The sequence below is a fragment of the Schistocerca gregaria genome, chromosome 2 (genome assembly GCF_023897955.1).
Source record: "Schistocerca gregaria isolate iqSchGreg1 chromosome 2, iqSchGreg1.2, whole genome shotgun sequence".
NCBI classification, from domain to species: Eukaryota; Metazoa; Arthropoda; class Insecta; order Orthoptera; family Acrididae; genus Schistocerca; species Schistocerca gregaria.
The window spans coordinates 797729278-797756260 of NC_064921.1; the positions used below are offsets into that span (position 1 = coordinate 797729278).

General features: G+C 39.9%; 1 protein-coding gene across 1 annotated transcript in view; it reads left to right on the forward strand.

The window, feature by feature from the left end:
• LOC126335984 (dynein beta chain, ciliary-like) overlaps positions 1-26983 on the forward strand; it is a 782187-nt gene that overhangs the window by 455419 nt on the left and 299785 nt on the right. The window contains exon 31 of the mRNA XM_049999461.1: positions 8007-8233. Within this exon, the coding sequence (XP_049855418.1) occupies positions 8007-8233 (227 nt within the window). The remainder of the gene's footprint in view (positions 1-8006; positions 8234-26983) is intronic.

Below are 26983 nucleotides of genomic sequence, written 5' to 3' on the forward strand. Positions count from 1 at the left end.
CAAATTAGGTATTCCCAAAACAGAAAATGTTGCTTCATAACTGCCACCTTCCTGAATGCCAGTGGTCATCAAACTGTGGTCTGCAGCCACATGCAGCCTAATCAAAACTTCATTCAGCATCGTGTAATAATATGTATCTAGCAACTAAGTGCTGAATCTGGAAATATCAGCTAATGTTAAGTGCTTCTTAAGAGTGAAGTACAGAGGTTGTAATATTTTGACATGTGCTTAATTTGACGACTTTGGCTATAAGCTAGGTAGAGCTGACTGCTTACCTCAGGGGCAGGTGGGTAAGTAGCATGGCCACTGTGAAGTTAGAGTATGTAATAGAGGGAAAGCTTTTTTGTTTCTTGTTCCACTACTGACAACTCATGAGTGTGCCAAGCTGGAACTGATCAGCTGCTGTGGCATAAATTTCAAATGGAAGTAAGATGCATTAATGAATGCACAATATAGAGGAGTCATCTGCAAATGTGGTACATATTTGTAGCAAGGAACATGAAATTAAATTAATGGTGTTGTAATACAATTCAGTGAATAAAAAAAAACATGACATTTGAAACACTTGTTATTTTGTCTCATATTGTTTGACGCATTTAAGTATAAGTACAATTACTGTTAATAATCAATTAATCATCAACTCACACAGCGAATACAACAGTTTGTTATGCAATTACAGCGTCACATCTTTGGGGTTGCTGAGGGTGGCAGCAACATGAAAAAGACAAAGTCCTTTGGAACTGTTCTGAATGATGCTGACTTTTAAGGATCAGTACTTGGGACTGCTAACTAACTTACCAAGCTAAAATGTCCTACCTACTCTACTCTTACAGTAATTGAGCCAATTTCAAATCTCTAAATAAATGAATGTTGCTTTTCTTGATGTTCATGGGGCAGGGAAATCAGATTAATTACGGTATAGCCAGTGGACTACACTCGGTGCAAAGAGTGTCCTGATATGGAAATTGTTACTCATCATTTACTGAAGGGTTGTCTACTGAACTGACATCTCCTTATCATACTTGTACCATTGATTTTGGACTTTTATGACTAGTTAGATCCCATAACTAATGAGGAAGTATTGAATAGGACTGGGGAGAAGAGGAGTTTGTGGCACAACTTGACAAGAAGAAGGGATTGGTTGGTAGGACATGTTCTGAGGCATCAAGGGATCACCCATTTAGTATTGGAGGGCAGTGTGGAGGGTAAAAATCATAGAGGCAGACCAGGAAATGAATACACTAAACAGATTCAGAGGGATGTAGGCTGCAGCACGTATTGGGAGATGAAGAAGCTTGCACAGGATAGAGTAGCATGGAGAGCTGCATCAAACCAGTCTAAGGACTGAAGACCACAACAACAACATAGAGAAGTTTAGCCTCACCAGCAGTGGTCTTTCAATTGTTGTTTCCAAATATTTCCTTAGACAGCATTGGCGTAATTCTCCATTTGCCCAATTAATTTCGTTTCCACACTTTAACATTCAGCTTAGTATGCATCAGTATCTCTCCAGACAGAACTCAGCTCAAGCTTATCTCCGTACAAAACAAGACCTACCTCATACCCATATATAGAGTGTTAACCACAGACTAAAGGTAAAAAATAAATAACATAATAATTTATGTGTGTTTCTAATTAATAATCTGACCAATACATATGCTGCCCAAAGTGCTACTCCATGATCTCAGTATTGGTTCTCAAGCAAAAAAAGTTTGATGACCAGTGCTCTACGCTCTCCAGTAGGATAATCTGTTGTACGATTCCCCCTGTAGAAAAAGTGTTTCCAGATGACAAGGGGAATGGCTTGGCTGTCCTCAGGTCCAATGTCTGCCACAGCTCCAATGCAGAAGACTATGCACTGAGTAACAAATTATTTAAGTTAACCATTGGATGAGCTTGGATCACTTACCTTTTGTTTATGCATTGAAGGCTAGGACAATATTTAAATACCCAGTATCAGATAATCTTACAATTTTGCAAGGTGTTTATTACTCCTCTCTTTCTATATGAGCATCATTACATTTTCATAAATCAATCAAATCACATTTCTGAAACACACCACAAGCCAGTTGAAGGAACACAGTTCCATTATAAGTTTTCTGTTGGGCTTCAAATCCATAAGCCACATATCTTCTGTTCATAGCATTTGGTCCTATTAGTCTTACCATCATGCAGAGCTGCACATTTATTAATGATACTAGTTCAAAATTCTGACAGTTCATATGAATATGTCCATGGCATTTTCACAAGGAAGGTTGTCATTACTGCTTCAGCATAGGCAAAATATCTTCTGCTGATAGAATTCTGTTAATGATGATAAATTTTCCCTCTTCTTTTAACTGTGAGGTCTGGAAGAGTTCCATAAACAATCAAACGACTTTTGTCCAAGGAACTTGAGAATATTGCCATTTCATAAAAGAAAAAACTGATATTCAGTTGTTAGCATCCCACTTAGACAATGAGTGGACATCATTTAGCTCTATTATGACAGACATAAAATAATTATAGGCAGACATATTGTAAATCTTGCTCTGGAGATGGATGTACCAAGAAAGTGCATTACGGATGGAAAGAACTGTCAGTGTTTTAATAATCAAAGGAAGTTTGAAGGAAACAAAGATTGTTGCAATGTCTGTCTAAAAAAGAATGCACCTCGATTGACAGCCAAAATTATGTAGAAAGTTTTGCACTCAAAGAAGATCAGTGTATAAAACATACATCTTCCACACCTTAGTGAAAGATTTTGCCAAGAATCTGAGAAAATCCTGGTTATACTTAAAATCACTAAGCAGATCGAAAACTTCTATCCAGTCACTCGTTTCCCAGTCTGGGGTGGCAACAAAATACAGCTAAAGAAAAGCTGAAGTTTTAAATATCACATTTACAAAATCATTCACACAAGACGATTTTACAAATATACTGTCATTTGACTGTGATACAGACACATAGAAGACATAGAAATAGACAACCATGACATAGAGAAATAATTGAAAGGAGTGTAAACAAATAAATCAGCCGGTCCAGATGGAAACCAAATTCTGTTTTACAGAGAGTAGTCTGTGACCTTGATCAGTTATTTAACTTGCATTTATCATGAATCCCTCACCCAGCACAAAGTCCCAAGAAACTTGAAAAAAGTGCAGGTGACTCCTCTGTATAAGAAAGGGAAAAGAATAGATTCACATAATAACAGATCAACATCCTTAACATTGAATAGCTGCAGAATTCGTGAACACATTCAAATATAATAAATTTTTCATGAGACAGAGAAGCTTCTGTCCACAAACTAGTGCATATGTAGAAAGCATTGTTTGTGTGAAGCTCAGCTCAACCTCTTCTCGTATGATATCTGACAAATCGTGGATGGGGGACAACAAGCAGATTCCTTATTCTTAGATTTCAGGAAAGTGACATGGTGTCCCAATGCAGACTGTTGTTGAAGGTTTGAGCTTATGGTTTAACTTCCCAGGTATATGAGTGGCTTGAAGACTTTTTAAGTAATCGATCCCATTATGTTGCCCTCAGTGGCAAGTGTTCATCAAAGACAAAGGTTTATACAAATCAAATGACAGTTTGAGAGATGTACTGGTCTCATACAGAAATGATTTTATGTATATAGACTGAAGTGATGAGTGAAAATTTATACCAAGGCCAGGAATCAAACCCAGGTCTCCTGTTTATTAGGCAGGTGCGGTAGCCACTAAGTCACCTTGGCACAGCAGTTCACACAACTGCACACATTACCCTGGTATATGACCCTCCTCAATCCAAATTCTCACTGGTGCGTAAGTCTTCTTTAAATTCCCCCTTACACATGAACAGAATTGTCAAGGCTCTCCTTGTTCTGGAATAGTGCCTCAGCATCAAATGCAAGTGAAGGAGCCAGCCTCAATCCCAAAAGCAGGTAGTTATACAAATGAGATGACACAGTTTCAGAGAGTTTACTGGTCTCATACAGATATGATTTTATAGAGTGAAACGGTGAGTGAAAAATGTATCAAGGACAGGAATCAAACCCAGGTCTCCTGCTCACTTGGCAGGCTTGTCAGTCACCAAGACAGCTTGGCACAGTGGTTCACACAACTGCACACATTACTCTGGCACACCTCCCTCCTTGATCCAAATTCTCACTGCCGCCCCAGTCTACTTTAAATTCCCCCTTACATTTGCACAGATTATCGTGGCAAGCCTCCCTTCTCAATCCAAATGCTCACTACTGCCCCAGTCTACTTTAAATTCCCTCTCACATTTTTTTGTGTTCTTAGTAGCTAATATATCTGCATAGTAAGCAGGAGTCCCATATTCGATTCCAGTCCTTGGTACAAATTTTCACCTATCACTTCAGTCTATAAAATCATATCTATATGAAACCAGTAAAGTCTCTGAAACTGTGTCATTTCATTTGTGTAACTATCTGCTCCTGGGTTTCAGCGCTGGATCCTCCATTTACATTCGATGGTGAGGTGTCATTCCAGAACATGGAGAGCCTCGGCAATTCTGCCTGTGTGTAAGGGGAAATTTGGATTGAGGAGGGAGGCATGCCAAGGTAATCTGTGCATTTGTGTGAATTGCTGTGCTGAGGTGACTTAGTGCTTAATACACCTGCCTAATAAGCAGTAAACCTAGATTCAATTCCCGGCCCTGACACTAATTATCACTCATCGCCTCAGTCTATATATAGGGAAACAATGGATTCATCAGGAGTGCTCTGCAGAAGCGTCATAGGACTGCTCTTATTCTCCGTATACAAAATAATGTGACAGAAAGAAAGAGCAACAATTTGTGGCTGTTTGCTGACAATGCTGTGGTGTACGGGAAGGTGTTGTCATTGATTAACTGCAAGAGGATACAAGATGACGTAGGCAGAATTTGTAGTTGGTGTGATGAATGTTAGCTTGCTGTAAATGAAAAAAAATGTAGAGTAATGCAGATGAGTAGGAACACCAATCGTGTAACATCCGAATACAGCATTAGTAAGGTGATGCTTGACACAGTCACACCAATTAAATCTCTAGGTGTAATGTTGCAAAGCCATATGAAATTAGCATATTAGGCTGTTAGTAGGGAAGGCAAATGGTTACTTTTTTTATTGGGAGAAATTTGGAAAAGTGTACCTCATTCATAAAGGGGGCAGTGTATAGAATGCTAAAGCAACCCATTCTTGAGTGCTGTTCGTGTGTTTGTGATCCCCACCAGGTTGGATTAAAGGAAGATATAGCAATTCAGAGGTATGCTGCTAGACTTCTTACCAGGAGGTTCGATCAGCATGCAAGTATTATGGAGTTGCTTCGTAAACTCAAAGGGAAGACAACACTCTTTTCATGAGCCACTATTGCAGAAACTCGGTGAACCAGCATTTGAGACTGACTGCAGAACAATTCCACTGCCACCAACATACATTTTACATAAGGAGCAAAAAGGTAAGATGTGAGAAATTAGGGCTCATGTATAGGCTTTTAGACAGTTTCTCTCCTCGCTTTACTTGTGAGTGAAACAGGAAAGGAAATGACTAGTTGTGGTAAATGGTACCCTCTGCCATGCACCACACAGTGGCTTATAGGGTATGTGTGTATATGTAGATTAGGCAGCACATCAAAGAGTTTCCACAAAAGTCTTGACAGTTTCATTATTGATTTTTCCTAAAAGAAACATTAAATTTTGAGTGGGTGGGCATTTGCTAAGTGTCACAGTTCTACAGTTTAGGATTTTTCTGAAGAAGGATTTGTCTGGAAGCTTGCAATGTTCAGTCTTGTTAATGTATCTATTGTAAAACCGGCACCTCATCTGTTTTGATGAGTTGTCACCTTTACTGCTTCCATTATTTATATACCACCAAGGACTTTTCATCACCATATTAAAATCAGTGACATTGAAATTTAATGTTGTGTGACAAGTACCAACACAAGCAATTCATTTACTTGGACTTTTATAAACAAACTAGCTTTTTGCTTGGAGCTTCACCTGTATATACATATGTCATATATATTTTACACATATTTCATCCATATCCATAGTCCTGCAGTTTCTCCTGAATTCTGAGAAAACTTGTAATTCTGCCAGCAACTGATCGTTGTTTCAAGAAAAAGGGCTGTCACTGGCAGCTGTCTGATTTATCACTGTTTTACTCCATGTGTCTCTAGAGATGACGTTAAATGTATCTGTGAAATTGCACCATGTGACATGATCTTTGGCCCCAAAACATGCTGGCAAAATTATTGGATCATTGCAGTGCTCATTCTCACGAAGTGGTTGATGAACTGAACAATGCAAATAAGATACAGATAGCGCTTCATATTTTTTAAGTATTGCAAGTTAACTTATCACAGGAAAAAAATACCACTCCCACAGCATTTTTATACAACTAATGAGTGAATGTAGATGAAAAATTTGGTTGAATTGCTTCAAGCATTCCTGAGTTATGCTTTTATGTCTTGTCTTTTCACCTACACCTTCATTGATAGGACTGCTGTTGGTGACACAGTCATATTTAATTTTTCCAGATAGCAATTGATAAATTTGCCAGTTTTGCTAGAAGTTCCCTCAGGTTTTATGTAGATATACTGATCTATCACCGTCTTTGCTCCATCTCCTACCCCCAACTGTGTGGATGAAACTCCATTGTGACCATCACCAATAAGTCTAGCGATCCCTGGTAATAATATACTTTTACATATCAATCTTTTCATCCCTAGCCTTAGGAGTGGTTCCCATACACAATATTTTTTATAAATAATTATGCAAATAAAAAGTCATGTACATCTGCAGCTACAACTGCATGGATACCTTGCAAATCATACCGAAGTGCCTGGCAGAGGGTTCATCAAACCACCTTCACAGTAATTCTCTATTATTTAAATCTCGAGCAGTTTTGCATTCAGAGGATAAAATTGGTGAATGAAATTTCATGAGAAGATTCTGCCAAAATGAGAAATGCCTTTCCTTAATGATGTCCATTCCTAATCCTATGTCATGTCCTTGACACTCTCTCCCCTATTTGATGATAATGTAAAACGTGCTGCTCTTCTTTGAACTTTGTTGATGTACTGCATAATCCTATCTGGTAGGATCCCAAACCATGCAGCAGTACTCCAAATAAAGACTAGCAAGAGTAGTGTAGGCAGTCTCTTTGGTAGATTTGTTACATTTTCTAATTGTTCTGCCAATAAAACACATTTTTTGTTTGCCTTCTCCACAACATTTTCTATGTGTTCTTTCCAATTTAAATTGTTCATAATTGTAATTCATAGGTATTTAGTTGAACTTATGGCATTTAGATTTGACTGATTTAATCATGTCACTGACATTTAACAGATTGCTTTTAGCATTCATGTGGATGACCTCACACGTTTCATTATTTAGGGTCAATTACAAATTTCCACATCATTCAGGCATCTTTTCAAAATCATTTTGCATTTATATTGATTTTCTGATGACTTTACTAGATGATAAACTACAGCTTCATATGCAAACAGTCTAAGGTGGCTGCTCATGTTGTCTCCTAAATCGTATATATAGATAAGGAACAGCAGATGGCCTATAACACTATCTTGGGGAACACCAGAAATTGCTTCTGCTTTACTCTATGACTTCCTGTTGATTACTATGAACTGTGGCTGTGAACTGTGTATATACAAAACTTGAGTGTAGTTGCTCCCAACCTTCCTGAATTATGCTTTTATGTTACCCCATTTTTCACTCCTAGCCCATGGGTCGTACTTGTTCCCTACCATTACAGAAACGTTTACAGGTATTCATGCTACAACAAACCAAAGTTTCAGTGTAATCAGATAAATGATATAGGAATGTGTAGCAGACAAACAGACAAACAAAAATTCATTTTTATGCAATAGATTTCCATTCTTTATTGTTCAGTATAAAATATCACTGTATAAAATACTGTGCTCCTGAGGTGGAAATTAATTTTTTAACTGGTCATTATGCTGCCTATTTAAAAAATTACTATTTTCAGTTGGAAATGTGTTTAGATTGTCTGTTTTCTTTTTCAGGAAATGTTAGAAGTGATGTCAAAGATGCCAAATGTTGTTCAAGCCACAAACTCTCCTCACTTGTTTGAAAGGCTGGAGGTTCTTCAGGAACAACTTACGCTGTGTGAAAAAGCTTTGGCGGAATATCTGGAAACTAAGAGACTGGCATTTCCACGCTTTTATTTTGTTTCTTCTGCTGACCTGTTGGATATTTTATCTAATGGAAACCAACCTGAACTTGTAGCAAGGTTAGCAATATCAGTACTTTCTTTGAAGCAGAGTTATGGCGAATTTGATGTACCTTCTGTAAAACCATTAACTTCACCATAATTTTTCATACTGTGCAAGTTCCCAACATGAGAGGAAAGTTTATCTGCAATAGGTTGTAGTAATATGTTTGCAAAATGGCAATGTTTTTCATCTTTGTGACATTAAAGGAAATCATTTTAGACTAATTTCCAGCTAGAGATTCTGGAAATCAGTCTCATAAAGCTATACAATATAAAGCAATGAGGTAAAAATATTACAGAAGAATGGAAACACGAGGAGTGAGGAAAGAGAGAATGTCATGTAAAAGAAAGAAAAAAGTAGAAGGATGTATACAGTGTTTTATTTGAGGTGTCAAGGAATTTTCAGTTTGCTAATAGAGCAAATGTGGGGCAAAAATGTTAGAGGAAGACCAGAGCTTAATTACAGTAAACAGGTTTAAGTGGATGTAGGTTATGGAGGGTAGGGAAATGAAGTTTCACAGAATAGACTAGCATGTGGAGAGTAGCATTTTTATGTTTGTACATAACTTTTCACTATTCTATTGACTGTGTTGTAAAATGCTCTTAATCACAGCAGTTAATCATTAGCATATATGTCAACAAAATTTACATATCATTCCAGGTAGTCCTTTTATATAGTTAAGGATTACAAGAAGTGATATAACAATTTTGTTGACATTTATGCTGATGATTAACTGCTGTGATTAAGAGGCATTTTACAATATATTCAGTAGAATAGTGAAATATGGTGTACAAACAAATAACATAGTAAAGCAAATATTGTATGCATCCATGTATGTGTTTGAAATTCTATATATTTATGTGTCTGTATGTATACATAAATTTGTGGACAACAACTGCACAATTTGTATTGCATACAGATGGATAAATCTACATGAATTAAAATTTAAATTTTCAATTGTTGAAAATCATATATTTCGGAAAGCTCTTTACCAATTGCTTTGAAATTTTGACACAATGTTGCATTCAAATATGAGTTTGCTTTTATACATATGTTAGAATGTGATGTGGTATTTAAATATATGTGTAATAATAAAGGGGTCACGTTGTGGGCCTGTCAGTTTGAGGCTCAACTTAGCTGGCTGACTTTTGGCTTTAGATAATTTTCTGGAGGGAAAAATTTGATTGGATGCAGAAATGATTCATTGTCTGAATCTCTCATAAGGAATCAATACATGGAGTATCCATAATATAACAAAACAAACATCAAAGAACAGCACAGCTGCATAAAGATACAACACAGTGCTCTTAGTGGTTGAAAATCACAGTAATTAACTCCCGTGCTGCACATGCTATGCACACACCACAGAACGTAATCTTACCCGCATGTGGTGTGAAAGCCCAGGCTGTGGTGATAGCAGACATCGCCAAAATAGTCACTAAATCAGCCCCCTTGGTGGAAGCAGAATGTCTTTGTTGAGGAAGCATGTGAGAAAGAGTACTCTGCATCCAGAGCAAGTCATCCATGCTGGTAGTTGTGGTTGTGCTTGCAGCAAAAAACTGGTTGTGGGTACTGGAGGAAAGAGCTGTCCCTGAGATATTCGATGTGGACCAGTGTAAGATGGCTGTAATGGTGACTTCACTCCTTCCATGCACCAGCAAGACAATCATGTATGTTTTCAAATCTCTCTGTGTGTAACAATAAGGCATGCCATGCTGAGAAGCTTGTGACAGAAGAGCTTGTGTGATGTGTTTTCGAAGGTGGTGCAAGAATTCTAGTTCGTCCTGATTGATATTGAGCATATCTGTACCAAGGAATTCACTGAGGAGGCACAATCTTTCCCAGTATATCAGCTCAGTGGCTGAGAAATCAATGTCTGGTTTGTGCAGTTTCTTCAAGGCCAACATAACTAATGGCAAGGAGGTTGTCCAGGACATGTCATGACACATTATTGCCACTTTCAACAAAAGGTGTCAGTGCTCCAGTGTCCTTTTAGTGGCTGGGTGACAGGTCATGGCCTTGTGAAGGTTATAGTTGCAGAAGTGTTGACACACTGGGGCTAAGCGAACCACACAGAGGTGAATGCAGAAGCTAAACTCTTGGCCATAATATTATCCAGGGGAACTGCTTCTGGTCAATGTGTATACCAATCAATCATTGTGAATGCATATCTGTTGCCATTTGAGCATGGCAGCAAACCCACAATGTCCAAATTTACGCGGGTGAAACACGCTGTCATGTCTGGGAAGTTACAAGATGGGTGGTTGTGGGAGGATATTTTGCTTCTCAGACACTGAAGACAGGCTTTTGCCCATTGCCAACAGTCTTTCTCAAATCTTGGCCAGACAAGCTCTTTAGACAAGATACGGAAGGTAGGTCATACACCTTTGTGACATAAATTGTGAATATGATCAAGTGCTTGCCATCTTCCTTGAAGATGTTGCAGTATAATTTCACCACTGTCCTGGATATGTCACCAGTTGCAACTGGAGTGATGAACTGGTACCTTCTGGGAGAGTGGGAAGTTCTCATCAGTTTGCTGTGCCTTCGTTAATGTTGTAAAATCTGTATGGCTTGTCATGCTGCTGACATACGAAAGGCAGAAAGGCAGTCTGCTACGTTATTGTCTATGCCAGATAAGTGTTGAAATCTGTGCAGAACTGGGCCATGAACTTGAGCTGATTGAACAGACAAGGAGAGCAACTTGTGCTGTTCCATTTGAGTGTGTGGGTCAAAGGCTTATGATCAGTAAATATAGTAAACACGCGAGCCATGATCTTCTTACGGCTTTATACACTGCCAACAACTCACAGTTGTAAACACTCCATTTCATTTGTGATAGTGGTAGCTTTCTTGAAAAGAACACTAGTGGCTGCCAGGCACCTTCTACGTGTTGTTGAAGTGTGACGCCAGTAGCTGTTTGATACGTGTCAGTGACCAAAGCTCAGAGCGCATCAAGTTTTGGGTGTGCAAGCAATATTACTCTACCCATATTCTGTTTGACATGTCAAAGGCAGTGGTCATTTCCTCTGTCCATTGCATCAAACAGGCTTTTCATCTCTGGTCTTGCGAGCACTGCTGTAAGTGGCACCTGCAGTTTGGCAGTGTGCGGGAAATGACGGCAATAAAAATGTAACAGACCTAAGAATCTGATAATTGTTTGATTGAAGAGGCCTTAAGTGTGCTCATTATTACATCTACTTTTTCTGTCAGAGGCAGGGAACCAGCTGAAGAGATCTTCTGACAGTCTGAAAACCCACTTGATTGTGTGAGACCAATGTGATAATGTTCCAAGCAATTAAATATATCTGTCAGGTGTTGGCAGTGTTGCTTCTTGTCATCCAGGAACACTAGCACATCATCTAGATACACAAAACAGAGTGGAACGCTTTGGAGGATAAAAATCTACAAAGGTGTGCCAAGTCTGTGCCGCGTTCCTCCACCTGAATGTCATGAACATACAAAAGATGTTAGATAGCTGTTTTTGGAATTTACACCTGCTTTTGCAATGTCCATCTTGGCCAGTAGTATTTGCATTTGTGCTTTAGTGCAATTCATGATGCAAAAGATGGTTGCATGGTGGTAATTTCTCAGCAGTGGCATGGATTACCTATCAGGTACTGTCCCTGCATTTAGTGTGTGCTAATCTCCACATGGGTACCAAGCCCCATTCTTCTTAGGCGCAAGGTGCAGAACAGAGGACTGTGGACTGCTGGATGGTCTGATAATGTCTTTGTGCAATGTGGCTGTTAAATTATGCTTTCACTGTGGTGAGTCAATCAGGCACCACAAGTACAAATTTTGCCATATCAGGAGTAACTCCATTGTAACTGCAGTTTGCCCCTACCTGCACAAATCACAGGATGAGGTTATGAGACCAGAATGGAGGTAGGTGGACGACCATATGAGAAACCTTTGGTTCTTCTGACATCTCATACATTATCAAAAGAGTAAACTTGTTATGTGCATGTTTTCCACTCTCTAATGCTTTAGACGATTCAAAGCAATGTGGAGTTGGATTGCACAATTCACACCTCTCTCACATCAGTTGACTTGCTTGATCTGAACAGCCAATCTTCTTCTCTGGATTGCCGGCTCCGTCAGTCTCCAAAACCTTCTTCTCCGAAGAATAATTCTGGTTACAGAAATCTATAAGACTCTCTCTCTTTTGAAATAATTTAGTACTTGAAGAATACTTTTAGTTCAGTCTTGGTATATTTCAACTTCCACCAATAACATATTCACCATTTTTCACATTAATATTTGAATGTTTTCAAGTCATCCAATTCGTCTCGTGTTAGACTCGATAAAATACATCTGCAATAAAATTGGTTTAACAACCACATAATTTGTGGACCCGTCTTGCCTCTAGAGAGTCCAATACATGAAGTACTTAATAGTCTATATTCAATTGTTTATTTTTCTATAACAAAAATCATAGTCACAAAAACAGCAAAGAATACTACATAATTACCCCTTGTTCTTTCTTCACAGTTCTGTGGTGCTTGAGGCAAACACTTGTCAGCATTGTTTGACCGCCATGCTTACAGGGCTTCTCATAACAAACTTCCAACTGGCACACAGAAACAGGTGGCGCAGTAGATACATTTCCACCCATTATGTATTCGCGATGGTAGAGGGATGAATGGTTCTAGAATTTTCACAGAAATTCTCGAAGCACTACATATCCCTCACCTCAACTCGAACACGCAATATTTTATACATAATCATCATATACATTAATATCTCACATAATATTAATTCACATTTTAACCAGTACCTATACATTCTATTTCTTTTAATAACTGAGAACAACCTTTTATTTAATACTTAGTTCTTCTTTTTTTCATTCTACTTTGATAATAACAACTTGAGCATTTCATCTAACATTGGAGTCAGTTCTCTTATATCTAGGAATCGTGCGAACAACATTTCTGATTTCCAGTTGTAAACTCCAGGTGTCATAGACACTTGAGTATTTCATCCTTTATTCTAATTCTTTGTACTGTTTTTCCTTTAGCACGTACACATAGTAGTTTGTAGTATGGAGGAACTCTGGGCAAATGAAAGTATTCTTTCCAACACTGATAACACATAATAATGCTACTGTACATAGAATTCAAACTTACCAGAATAATTCGTACAAAATGTGTGACTTCTGTCTCAATACTGTCCTTTTGCCCAAGGATCAGTACCTATACCTTACATGTTGGTTGACTCTATGATTGCACTTCCTCCTTCAGTTCTGGTAGGTACGCTCCATCATAAAACATCCCTATTCATCAGGCCACAGGTTGTCCTATCCCTATGTAGGTACATGTGCCCTGTATTCTTAGCAAATGCCGGGTACACCTTGTCTTTTGTGATTAGGCCTCATGGCTCATTGCCCTAGTATACATCTTTATGTATGTTATAGTTAAATATTTCCTGGTAAAAATAAAAATCTGTTTTACACCTCACTCTCACTTTTTGATACTCCATTTAGCCCCTGGAGTCCTCTACTTTTCAACTTATACTTACTTGGTATGTATATACTGTATCTCTATACACTCTTCAATATTTAATATGTTTACTTAGGTTATGAGTCCCACTATCCTACAAATAATCAGAATGTTTGTTAAACTGACATTCCTTAATAATTATCACAATCGATTCCTCTCTAGCTTATGTTCTCTTTCCTTACTCAGTCACAATAAACAACAATGTGTGCATATTTCCCTATGTACACATACCTTCCCCTTACAACACTTGATGGTTCTCGCCTTTTGACAGGTTCCTAGTCAGTAGTAAGTATCTTTGTGTGTATGCTGATGTGCGTTTGTGCAACCTGATTCTTTGATCTTCTTACCTGAAGATAAGTTGTAGATTATTGGAAACCATGGAAACCAGGAAGGACTTCTGCGGTATAAGTAGATGAACTTCGAAAGGGAGAAAGAGATAGGTCCTCAAACAAGAAGTAAGAAAGGAAAAAAATAGATGTAGTTGTTAAGATCGAAGAAGAGAAGGAAGACAGCCCCAAAGACAGGAAACCCTTCCCACCCCTTTCCCCAGGACCCCTACCTCGCCAGTACTTGAATGTTTTGATATCTTCAGTATCAAACTCCAACTTTTTTTTCAAATTCTTAAATTGATCATTCTGTCTCTGATTAAAGTCAGTGAACAGTTCATTTATGTGACTGCTTAAAGAACTAGCTAATTCAGCTTTCAAATCTATTTTAAGATTTTCTACTTTAGTAGTTAAAGTGTCAAAATCAGTCTTCAAATGTCCCATACCTTCACATAAATTACTAAAGTCTTTACTTTGTGAATCTACCTTAACACTCAACAATCCTAAAGTTTTATTCTGCACATCCAATGTATTATTTAATTGATTATTAACTGTATCTAATTCTCTACATAAATTAGCACTCTGTGCACTGAGTTTTTCACTTAAAGTTGCAATTATTTCATTTCTCAAAGAAGCACCCTGGTCATCTATTTTATCATTTGAGTATTTACTGAGTCTAATTTGAGACAGTTCCTTTCTTGAAGAAGCATTTTGGGCACTCATTAAGCCTAATTCTTCACTTAGTTTCTTTTTTTAAAGAAGTATTCATGAAGCCTGGTTCTTTACTTTGTGCATCTAATCTAGAATTTAATTGTAAACTCTGAGCTTTGATGAGATTCACTAACAGACCAATCAGGTCCCTCTCTACTAATTCTCATAGCCACTGCTGGTTCGGAAGTATCTTCAGCTGGCTGTACGTTATCCATGGTTTTACCAACCTTAGATCTAGTAATCATAAAAAAAAAAAAAAAAAAAAAGGAACTGAGTATAATAACTACACTAATACAGTCTAGTGAACGGTTTCTTCAACTTTATACTTGAACAATTATTGTTTTTTGCTCACCTGGCATAGTGTTTTTGGCTGCGTCAGTGAGCAGGTGTGGAATCAGCACTGGTGAACAGTAACTGGTGTCGGTGACATCGGTTGCTGGTTCCCGCTTCGGTGTCGGTGAGCTGTTGTAGAATCAGCACCAGTTAGCAGCAACTGGTGCCAGTGGTGTTGGATGTTGTCTCCGCGTCTGTGGCCCCATGATGCGTGTGACATCTGTACACTTTCCACACCAGATCTTCTTAGTTGAATTATTCTTGTCATATTTTAGTCTAATACTCTGAAGTCTTCTTTCCATTCCTTTAAAGTTATTACTTTCATACGTCTTTCACTGTCTTGCATTATCAAATTTTTTCATTTGATTTTTGGACTTAATCGAATTATGCGAAACAGTCCTCTTGTCTTTTTATACCTCGTTGCTATGGCAACACATCATACCTTCTGCTTCAATTTCCTCTCAAAATTCCTGTTTTTCGAGTCCTTTTCACTCGTCGCCACATTCTAAAGCTTTTTGACAATAGAATGTGTGGAGCAAATATACAACGTTCATGTTTTCACCAAGTAACGATGTATTGGATTATGCAGAATAATGGTCTTGCATTTCACATGTAAGTATCTCCATATTCTTGAATTTCACTCATATTTTGAGCTTTAGAAATTAAATTAACATTTATAAGCGAGTTGGTTTAAGAATCACTCGTAATTTATGAACATGTCTTGCCTCTAGAGAGTCCAATATGTGAAGTACTTAAAAGTCTATATTCAATTGTTATTTTTTCTTTAACAATAATCACAGTCACTAAAACAGCAAAGAATACTACATAATTATTCCTTGTTCTTTCATCACGGCTTCAGTGGCACTAGCAGCAAACATTTGTTAGTGTCATTCGACCGCAATGCTTACAGGCTTCTCATAACAAACTTCGAACCTGCACACAGAAACAGGTGGCGCAGTAGATACGTTACCACCCTCCCACTTATATTTAAAATATCATTTGTTTGAGATGGTAGAAGGATGAGTGGTTCTAGAATTTATGCAGAAATTCTGGAAACACTACATCTCCACATCATGTTGGGGTCATCACTTGCTGATTTTAAGCTTAGTTTGACTGGCCAACTTTTGTCTTTACGTGTTATTTTAACATAAGCAGATAATATTCTAGAGGGAACAATTTTATTGGATGCAGAAATTATTCATTGCTTTTAAACCCATGATACAACAGATTTGATTACCACAGCAAGTCTGAACAAAAAAACTTGGAAACTCTTTGACAGAAAAAATAAGTGTGAGGTACATGTGAATGTCTCGTAAGGAATCAATACATAGAGTGTCTATAATATAACAAAACAAAAACCAAAGAATAGTACAGCTGCATCAAGATGTAACACATTGCTCAGGACATACTCAGTGCAGCATTAGGAACAAAGGGAATTTCATGCTTCCCACTCAGAGATTAGAGCTATGTGCAAAACACAAGAATACATGAGCATGAAAATTTGCAATATTCTAAAAACAAAGCAAATCCACAGCATGGAGCTTGGGTTACTGAAACAGAAACTATGAAAGTTGTTAATACAGAAATGCTGTTATTCTTGGTACTGATAACTGATTAGGAGCAAGTGTAGTAAAATTAAATCAGGGTGATTCCCCCCAAAGTATAAGTTCAGTGTCTTAATATTGTATCATCTCTTGTGCCCTCTTGGATTTAAACCATTCACTTACATCACATCCATAGTACCATTTTGGTAGCATCGACATACATACTACAAAAGCCACCATATGGTGCGTGGTGGGGAGTACCTTAAAGTACTAGTAATCATTTGCTTTCCTGTTCCGCTCACAAATAGAGCAAGGGAAAGACAAATTCCTCATTACTGACATTTGAGTCCTTATGCAACATGTACATTGGTAGCAGTATAACTGCTCTGAAATCAGCTTAAAAGATCGGTTCTCTAAATTTCTCAACAGTGTTTCACAAAAAGAATATTGTCTCCTCTATAGGGATACCTATCTGAATTAACGAAGCTACTCTGTAATCATTGCATGTTGATAGAGCCTAGAGGTAAAAGATCTAGCAGTGTGCTTTTGAATTGCTTCAATGTCTTCCTTTAGTCAGACTTGGTGAGGATCCCAAACACTTGAGCAGTACTCAAGAATGGGTCTCACAAGTGTTCTGTATGCAGTCTCCTTTATAGATGATCTACACTGTCCTAAAATTCTCCCAATAAACCAATGTTGACCATCCACCCTCTTCACTGTCGTGCTTCGGTGCTCATTCCATTATATATTGCTTTGCAACAATATGCCTTAGAATGACTGTGTCAAGCAGCACACTACTAATGCTGTATTCAAACGTTGTGAGGCTGCTTTTCCTACTCACCTACTTTAACTTATATCTTTCTGCATTTGGAGCAAGCTTTCATTCATCATGCCAACTATAAATCATGTTTATGTCACCTTGTCTGCTCCTACAGTCACTCAATGATGACACCCTGTACATCACAGAATTACCAGCAAACAGTCACAGACTGCTACTCTCTCTGTCCTTCAGATCATTTATGTATGTTGAGAATGAGAGTGGTCCTATAACATTGCCCTGGGGCACTCCTGATGATACCCTTGCCTGTGATGAACACTTGACATCCATGGTTCATAGGTTATCATGTGAGAAAAGAACAAGCTGAGTTTGATTCAAGTCGTGCTCTCAAAATGCTGCATTCACTGCCTACTGCAGAGAAAATGATTTGGGTGTAATACTTAAATCAAATAAATTTATGTCTTGTAATGTGATTTCACCAGTACACAGAGTGCCAGCTGGCATATACCACCATATCCTATGCTTTGCCATCCTACAACAGTAAGTGTATGAGTCCAGACCCTTATGTAAGTAAGGGGTCAGTTCCGTAGAGTACTCTGTGTAGAGCCGCATTGGGATTCCACCCAGATCTGACGACTTATTTGTTTTAATGCTTCTCTATGTCAGAAACATCTATCACTGTGTCCTCCACACAGGAGAGTGTGCCTCATCAAACGGCAGTATGTTTGTACAGTCCTCCTGCTAGAATTATTTTTTAAACATGAAGTGTAAAACTGTGTACTATTGCCAAACCAGACCTGTCAATGAGTGACTGGATAGAAGCCTTCAAACAATTTAGCGATTTTATGTAGGACCAGAATATTCTCAAGTCTTGGCAAAATGTGCTAAGATATGATGGTGAAAACTGAGTGCTTCATGCACTGATCTGTTTACAGACACAGAAATTTCTACTGATTTCTGTTTATTAATATTTGTGTGCTCTTTTTTGAACCGAGAGTACAACCGTCTCTGTTTCAACAGAATTTTCCAAAATTTTGTTATTAAACCACAGTGTTTTTTTTCCCTTAATTCAGTTACTCAATGTACACTTCTTGAGAGCACTATTCACAGTTAGTTTCAACTTTGCCCCATAATTACTCTGTGTCCAACATGTTGGAACAGAATGATGTCCATTCATTGACTAAGTGTGATACTAAAACAGCTTACGTGTTCTTTCTAGCAAAAGTAGTCTCCTGGCCTTCTTGTTGGATTTATTAACTTTAGTAACCCTTATCACTATGATGACTTCATTATCACTAATCCGTATTGGCACTGATGATAAGGCCATTGCATGTGAGTTGTCGAACTAGCTACTGAAAAGTTTTCAGAAAATATTTTCAAAATGTAAAAACATTTGATAATTAATTTGAGGTCATCTAGGTCAATTACTCATGTCAAGATAACAACATGGACTCAATTGTGACCTCAATAGATAGTACATTTTTGTCAACTGTAATGAGCAGTCTCCCTTCTATGGCTTTTAATGTATACATTCATGCCTTGCTAATTATCTCAGAGATTTCTACTTCAGCTTTCAGCCAGCTCTTGGTTTTGAGAATAATTTCAATGTGATAACTTTCCAGGAGGGGAATAAATTTGACAATTTATTGTAAAAAAAATTTCCAGTCAAATAGTCTTTACTTTGCACACAATCCGCTTTCAGTCCCTGTATGTAGACTGGTGAGCATTCATCAGAGGACCTCAAACTACGGCCCACCCTAAAAAAATCTTGTTTTCTGTCCACAAGTACTCTCCTATCCAAGTAATTGCTTCCTTTGTATGGTGCACCCCTGACCTATCAAGGGGAGTCCTACAAATCTCCACCTCATAACGTAGGTCCAGAAATCTGCAGCCTAGATCATCACAGAATCGACAGAGCCTTTGATTGAATCTCTCCATTTGGCTCCAAACAAAAAGACCCTGACCAAATTTGGCTATGATACTACAAATAGTAAGCTCTACTTGCAATCAGTGAGCAAGGCCAGCAGTCTTCACCAGTTTCGCAGTCATCTGTATTAATTTAGAATGACCTCGGAACCCAAACAACAGTCATTGGTGCCAAAGTGAGCCACAACTTGTAGATGATACCACCATGCACCCTCTATAGTTGCAGGCAAGGCCTCCTCCATGTCTCAGATGAGCCCTGTCCTCTCCCATGGCAGACATACCAAGCACGCATTGGACTTGTCTCCAGTGCTGGTCGCTGTTTCCCTAAAGGGCTTTATAATGCACCTAATATTGGAGCTGCTGATAAATAGCAACCCCTCTCCCTGTATGTGTGCTTGGATCCTGTTGAAGGAGTAGCCACCTGTCCATTCACGGGGTTAATGGGGAAGGACAGATGGCCGTCCTCCACCACAATGACTCTCTGCTTCATGCAACATGGATGTTTTACAACCTGCCACTCCCCCTGTGCTGAGGATGGATTAATGCATTGGGAACACTAGAAGGTGCCTCAGCAGCAGAGCCTGTGTGCCATGCTACACACTAGTTTCTCTGCTGCTGCTACATGCCAAGGCAACAACCTGCAGATGCCTGTCTGACCAGAAGCATCTTCAGCTGTCTGTGAACTGCAGATACACCATGAGGTAGATGTCAGGTTGCGACTATGGTTAATGATGGAGTTCCTCTTCAACACTGTGTGATGAAGCGAGCTCGGATAATTTTTATGACCCTGTTGCTTTGCCATCTGCCTCCTTAAATTCGTTTTATTACTCTTAACTAATTATCATTAAAATATGTAAATATAATCTGATTTCCATAAAATATAAAGATTTGCCCTCAGTTTTGAAGCAAATAACACCAGATCTAATTTTGTGCTTAGTTTTAGAAATGTAATTGATTTTTCTGATTTGTTTTGACTATTCCTAGATAGTATCTTTTGTTATAGGGTGAAATCAGTGATTGTTTTGTATCTTAAATTCAGTTGTTTACATATAAACAAATATAAATTCTGTAATAATTGTAACAATACCAGAGAAGGAAAGTTGCTACTCACCATATAGTGAAGATGCTGAATCGCAATAGGCACAACAAAAAGGTTCACACAATTATAGCTTTTGGCTATTAAGGCCTTTGTCAGCAGTACACACACACACACACACACACACACACACACACACACACACACACACACACATACACACACACAAACACTCAGGCAAATGCATCTTGCACACATGCCTGCAGTCTCAGAGAGCTGAAACTACACTGTGAGCAGCAGCACCAGTGCATGATGGGAGTGGTAAACAGTGAAGAGTTGCAGTTTAGACAGAGGGCAGGAAAGAAGGTGCGAAGGGGGGAGGGCGTAAGTAGCGGAAGTGTGAGAAATAAAAAGAAATTAAAAGACTGGGTGTGGCGGTGAAATGACAGCTGTGTAGTGCTGGAATGGGAAAAGGGAGGGGTCTGGATGGTTGAGGACAGTGACTAACGAAGGCTAAGGTCAGGAGGCTTACGGGAACAAAGGATGTATTGCATGGATAGTTACCCCCCTGTGCAATTCATAAAAGCTGGTGTTGGTGGGAAGGATCCATATGGCACAGGCTGTGAAGCAGTCATTGAGATGAGGGATATCATGTTTGGCAGCATGTTCAGCAATAGGGTGGTCCACTTGTTTTTTGGCCACAGTTTGTCGGTGGCTGTTCATGCAGACAGACAGCTTGTCGGTTGTCATGCCTACATAGAATGCAGCACAGTGGTTGCAGCTTAGCTTGTAAATCACATGACTGGTTTCACAGGTAGCCTTGCCTTTGATGGTATAGGTGATGTTACTGACTGGACTGGAGTAGGTGGTGGTAGGAGGATATATGGGACAGATCTTGCATCTAGATATATTACAGGGGTATGAACCATGAGGTAAGGGATTGGGAGCACAGGTTGTGTAAGGTTGGACAAGTATAGTGTGTAGGTTCGGTAGATGGTGGAATACCACGATAGGAGGGGTGGAAAGGATAGTGGGCAGGACATTTCTCATGACAGGGAACAATGAGAGGTAATCAAAACCCTGGCAGAGAATGTAATTCAGTTGCTCCAGTCCCAGATGGTACTGAGTTATAAGGGGAATGCTCCTCTGTGGCCGGACTGTGGGACTTTGGGAGGTGGTGGGAGACTGGAAAGATAAGGCACAGGAGATTTGTTTTTGTACAAGGATGAGAGGATAATTACAGTCAGTGAAGGCTTCAGTGAGACCCTCAGTATCTTTTGAGAGGGACTGCTCGTCACTGCAGATGCGACGACCACGGGTGGCTATGCTGTACGGAAGGGACTTCTTCTTTCCGCGTTCTATCCCTGTTTGCACCCACTAAATCCACATCATCCAGTCACATCTGCCGCTCCCCTTATGCTTATCTGCTCTCTGACCTATTACCCACAGTAATATACATAAATTTATTATTGATTAGTTATTCTCTACTTTGACCCTTGTGACTTCTCCTCAGTTTTAGTGTGTTTTTGCCTTCCACTATTATCATCTTCCTTAAAGTTCGTCTCCCCCCCCCCCCCTCCCGCCCCCCTTCCATAACCATCCATTTCGTAATTTTCACACCTATTTGGTTGTATTTTTGCTTATTTTTTCGGACATAATTCTACTTTCTTATGTAATTTTTTGCACCACCATGGATCCTTGCTTCTTCCATCTACGTCAGTACAGAAAAGTTTCTTTATCCCTAGCCAGATCCCAATCCCACATACTGTTGCTGTGCTGTTGATTGTCTCCTGTGAAATCCCCCCTAATGGTCTTAGCATCAAATTACCCATCTCTGGTAGCCAACCTTCTCACAGTGACCTCCTCCTGTTCAGATTCCGCCAATCCTTAGCCCTCACCAACATAGTCCTGCAAAAACCATATCAACGAAGCCCAATCCTCCTTGCAGAACCTTTTCTCCATCCGCAAAATTCTCCTGCTATGTAATCCCAAATTCCTGGAACCAATAACACACATTGAAACTCTTGCTCTGCAGGAAATTGAGCAACTTGCACAACACCACCTCAAAAAGCTCTCCATCCTACTCACTTACTACTCCCACCTCGGAGTACCACTGTCCACCACTCCTGCAACAACCTCCAAACCTCCCCCATGACCCCTCATAGCTGACAAACCCTGTCTCGCAGATGTACACCTACTACACTTACCCCACCCTCCATAACTCCCTCTCACCACCACACAGAACCCAGAACCTAAACAGACCCGCAACACAATTATGAACCTTTCCTCCAGAAGCCCTAGTCCCACAGAAATATCAGTCCTTTCCAAAGGCCTCACCTTTTGCCCCACTCCCAAATTCAACCATGCAGGACTAGTTAAAAACCTTCTCTCCTTCTCCCGGTCCCTACAGTGGAAACACTTTTTTGCCACCAACCCGACCAATCAGACTCAACCAAAGACCAATACTGAACCTTGCCTAACTCAGTTCACTTCTCCATCCAACTACAATCCACCCCCACTGCCTCCAAACCACCCCCTGTCAACTTTCCAGAATTTCTCAACCTCGAACCTTGCCTCAACATAATTCCGCAAATCCCTCAACATTCAAACTAACCTTACATCTGCAGAAAGAACCACAGTCCACCATCTAAAAACTGATCCCGACCTTATAATCCTACCTGCTGACAAAGGCTCCACAACCATTGTTTTGAACCGCAAGGATTACGTGGAAGAAGGACTCTGTCAGCTATCAGGTACATCCTCCTACAAACCATGTCACAGTGATCCCATTCCAGTAATCCAGCAGGATCTCCAGTCACTACTCAAATCCTTAGGCCCATCTCAGAACCTCTTCCCAGACTCCATCTCTCTACTTACCCCTGCCACTCCTGGCACTCCCACCTTCTACATGCTTCCTAAAGTCCATAAACCCAACCACACAGGATGCCACATAGTGGCCGGTTACTGTGCCCCCACTGAGAGAATCTCCACTCTCATAGACCTAAACCTTCAACCTATTACCTGGAACCTATCCTGCTATATAAAAGATACCAACCATTTCCTCAACCGACTCTCCACAGTTCCTGTCGCCTTACTGCACAGTGCCCTGCTGGTCACTATTGATGCCACCTCCCTTTACACCAACATTCCTAATGCCTATGGCCATACCTCTATCGAGCACTACCTTTCCAGATGCCCTATGTATTCCAAACCAACAACATCCTTCCTAGTCTCCATGACCAACTATATACTCACCCACAATTACTTCTCCTTTGAAGGCATTACCTACAAACAAATCCTCGGTATGGCTATGGGCACCCGCATGGCACCATCCTATGCTAACCTATTCTTGGGCCATCTAGTGGAATCCTTCCTAAAACCCAGAATCCTAAACCCCTCACCTGGTTCAGACTCATTGATGACGTCTTTGCTATCTGGATTGAAGTTGAGGACAGCTTTTTCACATTCCTCCAGAAGCTCAACAATTTTTATCCGATTTGCTTCACCTGGACCTGCTCAACCCAACAAGCCACCTTCCTAGTTGTCGACTTTCACCTCAGAGATGACTACATTAGTACCTCAAATCCATATCAAACCTGCTAACCACCACCAATACCTCCACTTTGACAGCTGCCACCCATTCCACCGAGAAGCCCCATCCCTACAGCCTAGCCACCCTTGGTCATTGCATCTGCAGTGATGAGCGTTGCCTCTCAAAATATACTGAGGGTCTCACTGAAGCCTTCACTGACTGTAATTATCCTCCCATCCTTTTACAAAAACAAATCTCCTGCGCCTTATCTTTCCAGTCTGCCACTACCTCCCAAAGTCCCACAGTCTGGCCACAGAGGAGCATTCCCCTCATAACTCAGTACCCATCGGGAATGGAGCAACAGAATTACATTCTCCACCAGAGTTTCGATTACCTCTCATCGTGCCCTGAAAAGACAAATGTCCTGCCCACTATCCTTCCCACCCCTCCTATCGTGGTATTCCACCGCCTACCGAACCTACACACTATACTCGTCCAACCTTACACAACCTGTGCTCCCAATCCCTTCCCTCATGGCTCATACCCTGTAATACATCTAGATGCAAGATCTGTCCCATATATCCTCCTACCACCACCTACTCCAGTCCAGTCAGTAACATCACCTATACCGTCAAAGGCAAGGCTACCTTTGAAACCAGTCATGTGATTTACAAGCTAAGCTGCAACCACTGTGCTGTATTCTATGTAGGCATGACAACCAACAAGCTGTCTGTCTGCATGAACAGCCACCGACAAACTGTGGCCAAAAAACAAGTGGACCACCCTGTTGCTGAACACGCTGCCAAACATGATATCCCTCATCTCAATGACTGCTTCACAGCCCGTGCCACACGGATCCTTCCCACAAACACCAGCTTTTCTGAATTGCGCAGGTGGGAACTTTCCCTGCAATACATCCTATGTTTCCGTAACCGTCTTGTCCTCACCCATCCAGACCCCTCCCTGTTCCCATTCCAGCACTACACAGCCGTCATTTCACCGCCACACCCACTGACCACCATTCCCACCATATTATCCTTCCCCCTCCCTACCCCAGCCTCCTCCTTACCTCCACCCAGTTGCCACTCCCATCATGCACTGGTGCTGCTGCTCGTAGTGTGGTTTCAGTTCTCTGAGACTGCAGACGTGTGCAAGTTGCGTTTGCGTGAATGTATGTGTGTGCATGTGCGTATGTGTGTCTACTGCTGACAAAGTCCTTAATGGCCGAAAGCTATAATTGTGTGAATCTTTTTGCGACTCAGCATTTCCATTATATGTTGAGTAGGCAACTTTCCTTCTCTGCTATTGTTACATTCCATCCTGGATTTTCCATTCTTTGGTTTGGTTTGCTTTGTGGGGGTTAAAGGGACCAGACTGCTACAGTCAGCAGTCCCTTTTTCCGACTTTAATAATTGTAAACATTGGAAGACGAAATGCTAACAATCTCTAAGTATCTATTTGGCTCTAGTTGGAAACATTTTAGCAAAACCAGCACTTCATCAATTTCAAAGTAACTAACAGTTTTGTCAAAAGTATTTTATATGTAACCTTATATTTTAATTTCATCATTTAAACAAGTAATTTGTCTTAACCCTCATAGTAGAAGAAACTGCTAAAAAGAACCAATTTTTTGAGCATTCATTTAATTTAATGGGTTAAGTTTTAATTGTAATTTCTGTAAATTTAACTTCAGACAATGTGTAGTTTCAGTATCAATTATTATGATGATATATAAGGGCCTGGTTTATGTCGCGAGACAGTCAGTGCATGTCCGAGTTTCAGACAAGTAACCTGTGCTGGTTAGGGCAACAACAATGTTTCAGGATTATAGTGTAATAAATGTTAAACAATTAGGCCATGTGTAAAAACATTGACAGTGTCTGCTCCATATGCACCTGATTGTTCTTCATGAACTGTGAACTTTGTGGTTAGGTTTTACTGCTTGTATATGTTCAACAAGAAACTGTTGTAGCAGTATGTGGAGTTTATTAATGAGGCTTGTCAAACGTTAAACGAAAGTGCACTGGCTGTATAATTGTGTAATATTGTGGGGTTGTGAATAGTGAAATTAAAGTACTGTAAAATGTAACTGTGCATCTGTTGGCTACATCATTTAAAGTAGCCAGTGTTGGAATCCATAGACCCCATTTTTCAGCCAGTGTAGCAACACAGTATGACAACACCAAGGACAATCAGCAAATGAAGAATTAAAGGCAGGTGAGACAGCTACAACCAGTGATGACTCTGCCACATCGATTCACAGGAAGTTGCTCCCTGTTTATGGGGAGGACAGTGGATCACAGCAGTATCCAGCAGTGGTTGAAGAGGTTTAAAGAAGGTGATTTCTCTCTACTGGACAATCCACGATGTGGTAGACCATTGACGGCAGTGAGTGATGTGAATAAGGAGACCATTGATCAAATCATTCAAAATAACAGATGTGTGATGACATGACAGCTTGCTGAAGTGAGTCATTTGTCATTAAGTAGTGTGGTATCACTGATACAGTCACTAGGGTACGGAAAAATCTGTGCACATTGAGTGCCTGGATTATTGACAAGAGAAATGAAAATGATGAGGAAGAATGTGCAAGAGGGTTTCATGAAGACGTTTACTGAAGAGTGGAAACAGTGCTTCGATGGCATCATTACCCAGGACAAAACATAGTTGTTTTTGTCCGAACTTGAGAGCAAAACTCAATCCATGGAGTGGCGTCATTTTCGTTCCCCTCAGAAGAAGAAACCAAGACTTTAATGAACAGCAGGGCGAAAAGTGATGGCCTCCTTCTTCTGAGATCAGTGTGGTGTCATTTTCATTGACTTTTTGGAACCTGGCTCCACAATTAACTGGACCATTACTGTTTGTCATTGGACAAGCTGTGACGTGCCATCAAGACCCGTAGACCACAGCTTCAGGGTCAGCTTGTCAGACTGCACCACGACAATGCCAAACCCCATACAGCCCTTATGACGCAGGAGAAAATCAGAAAAATGGGTTGGAAAATTGTTCCTCATCCTCACTACAATCCAGACTTGGCTCCATCTGATTTTTACCTGTTTGGTTGTCTGAAGGCCCACCTG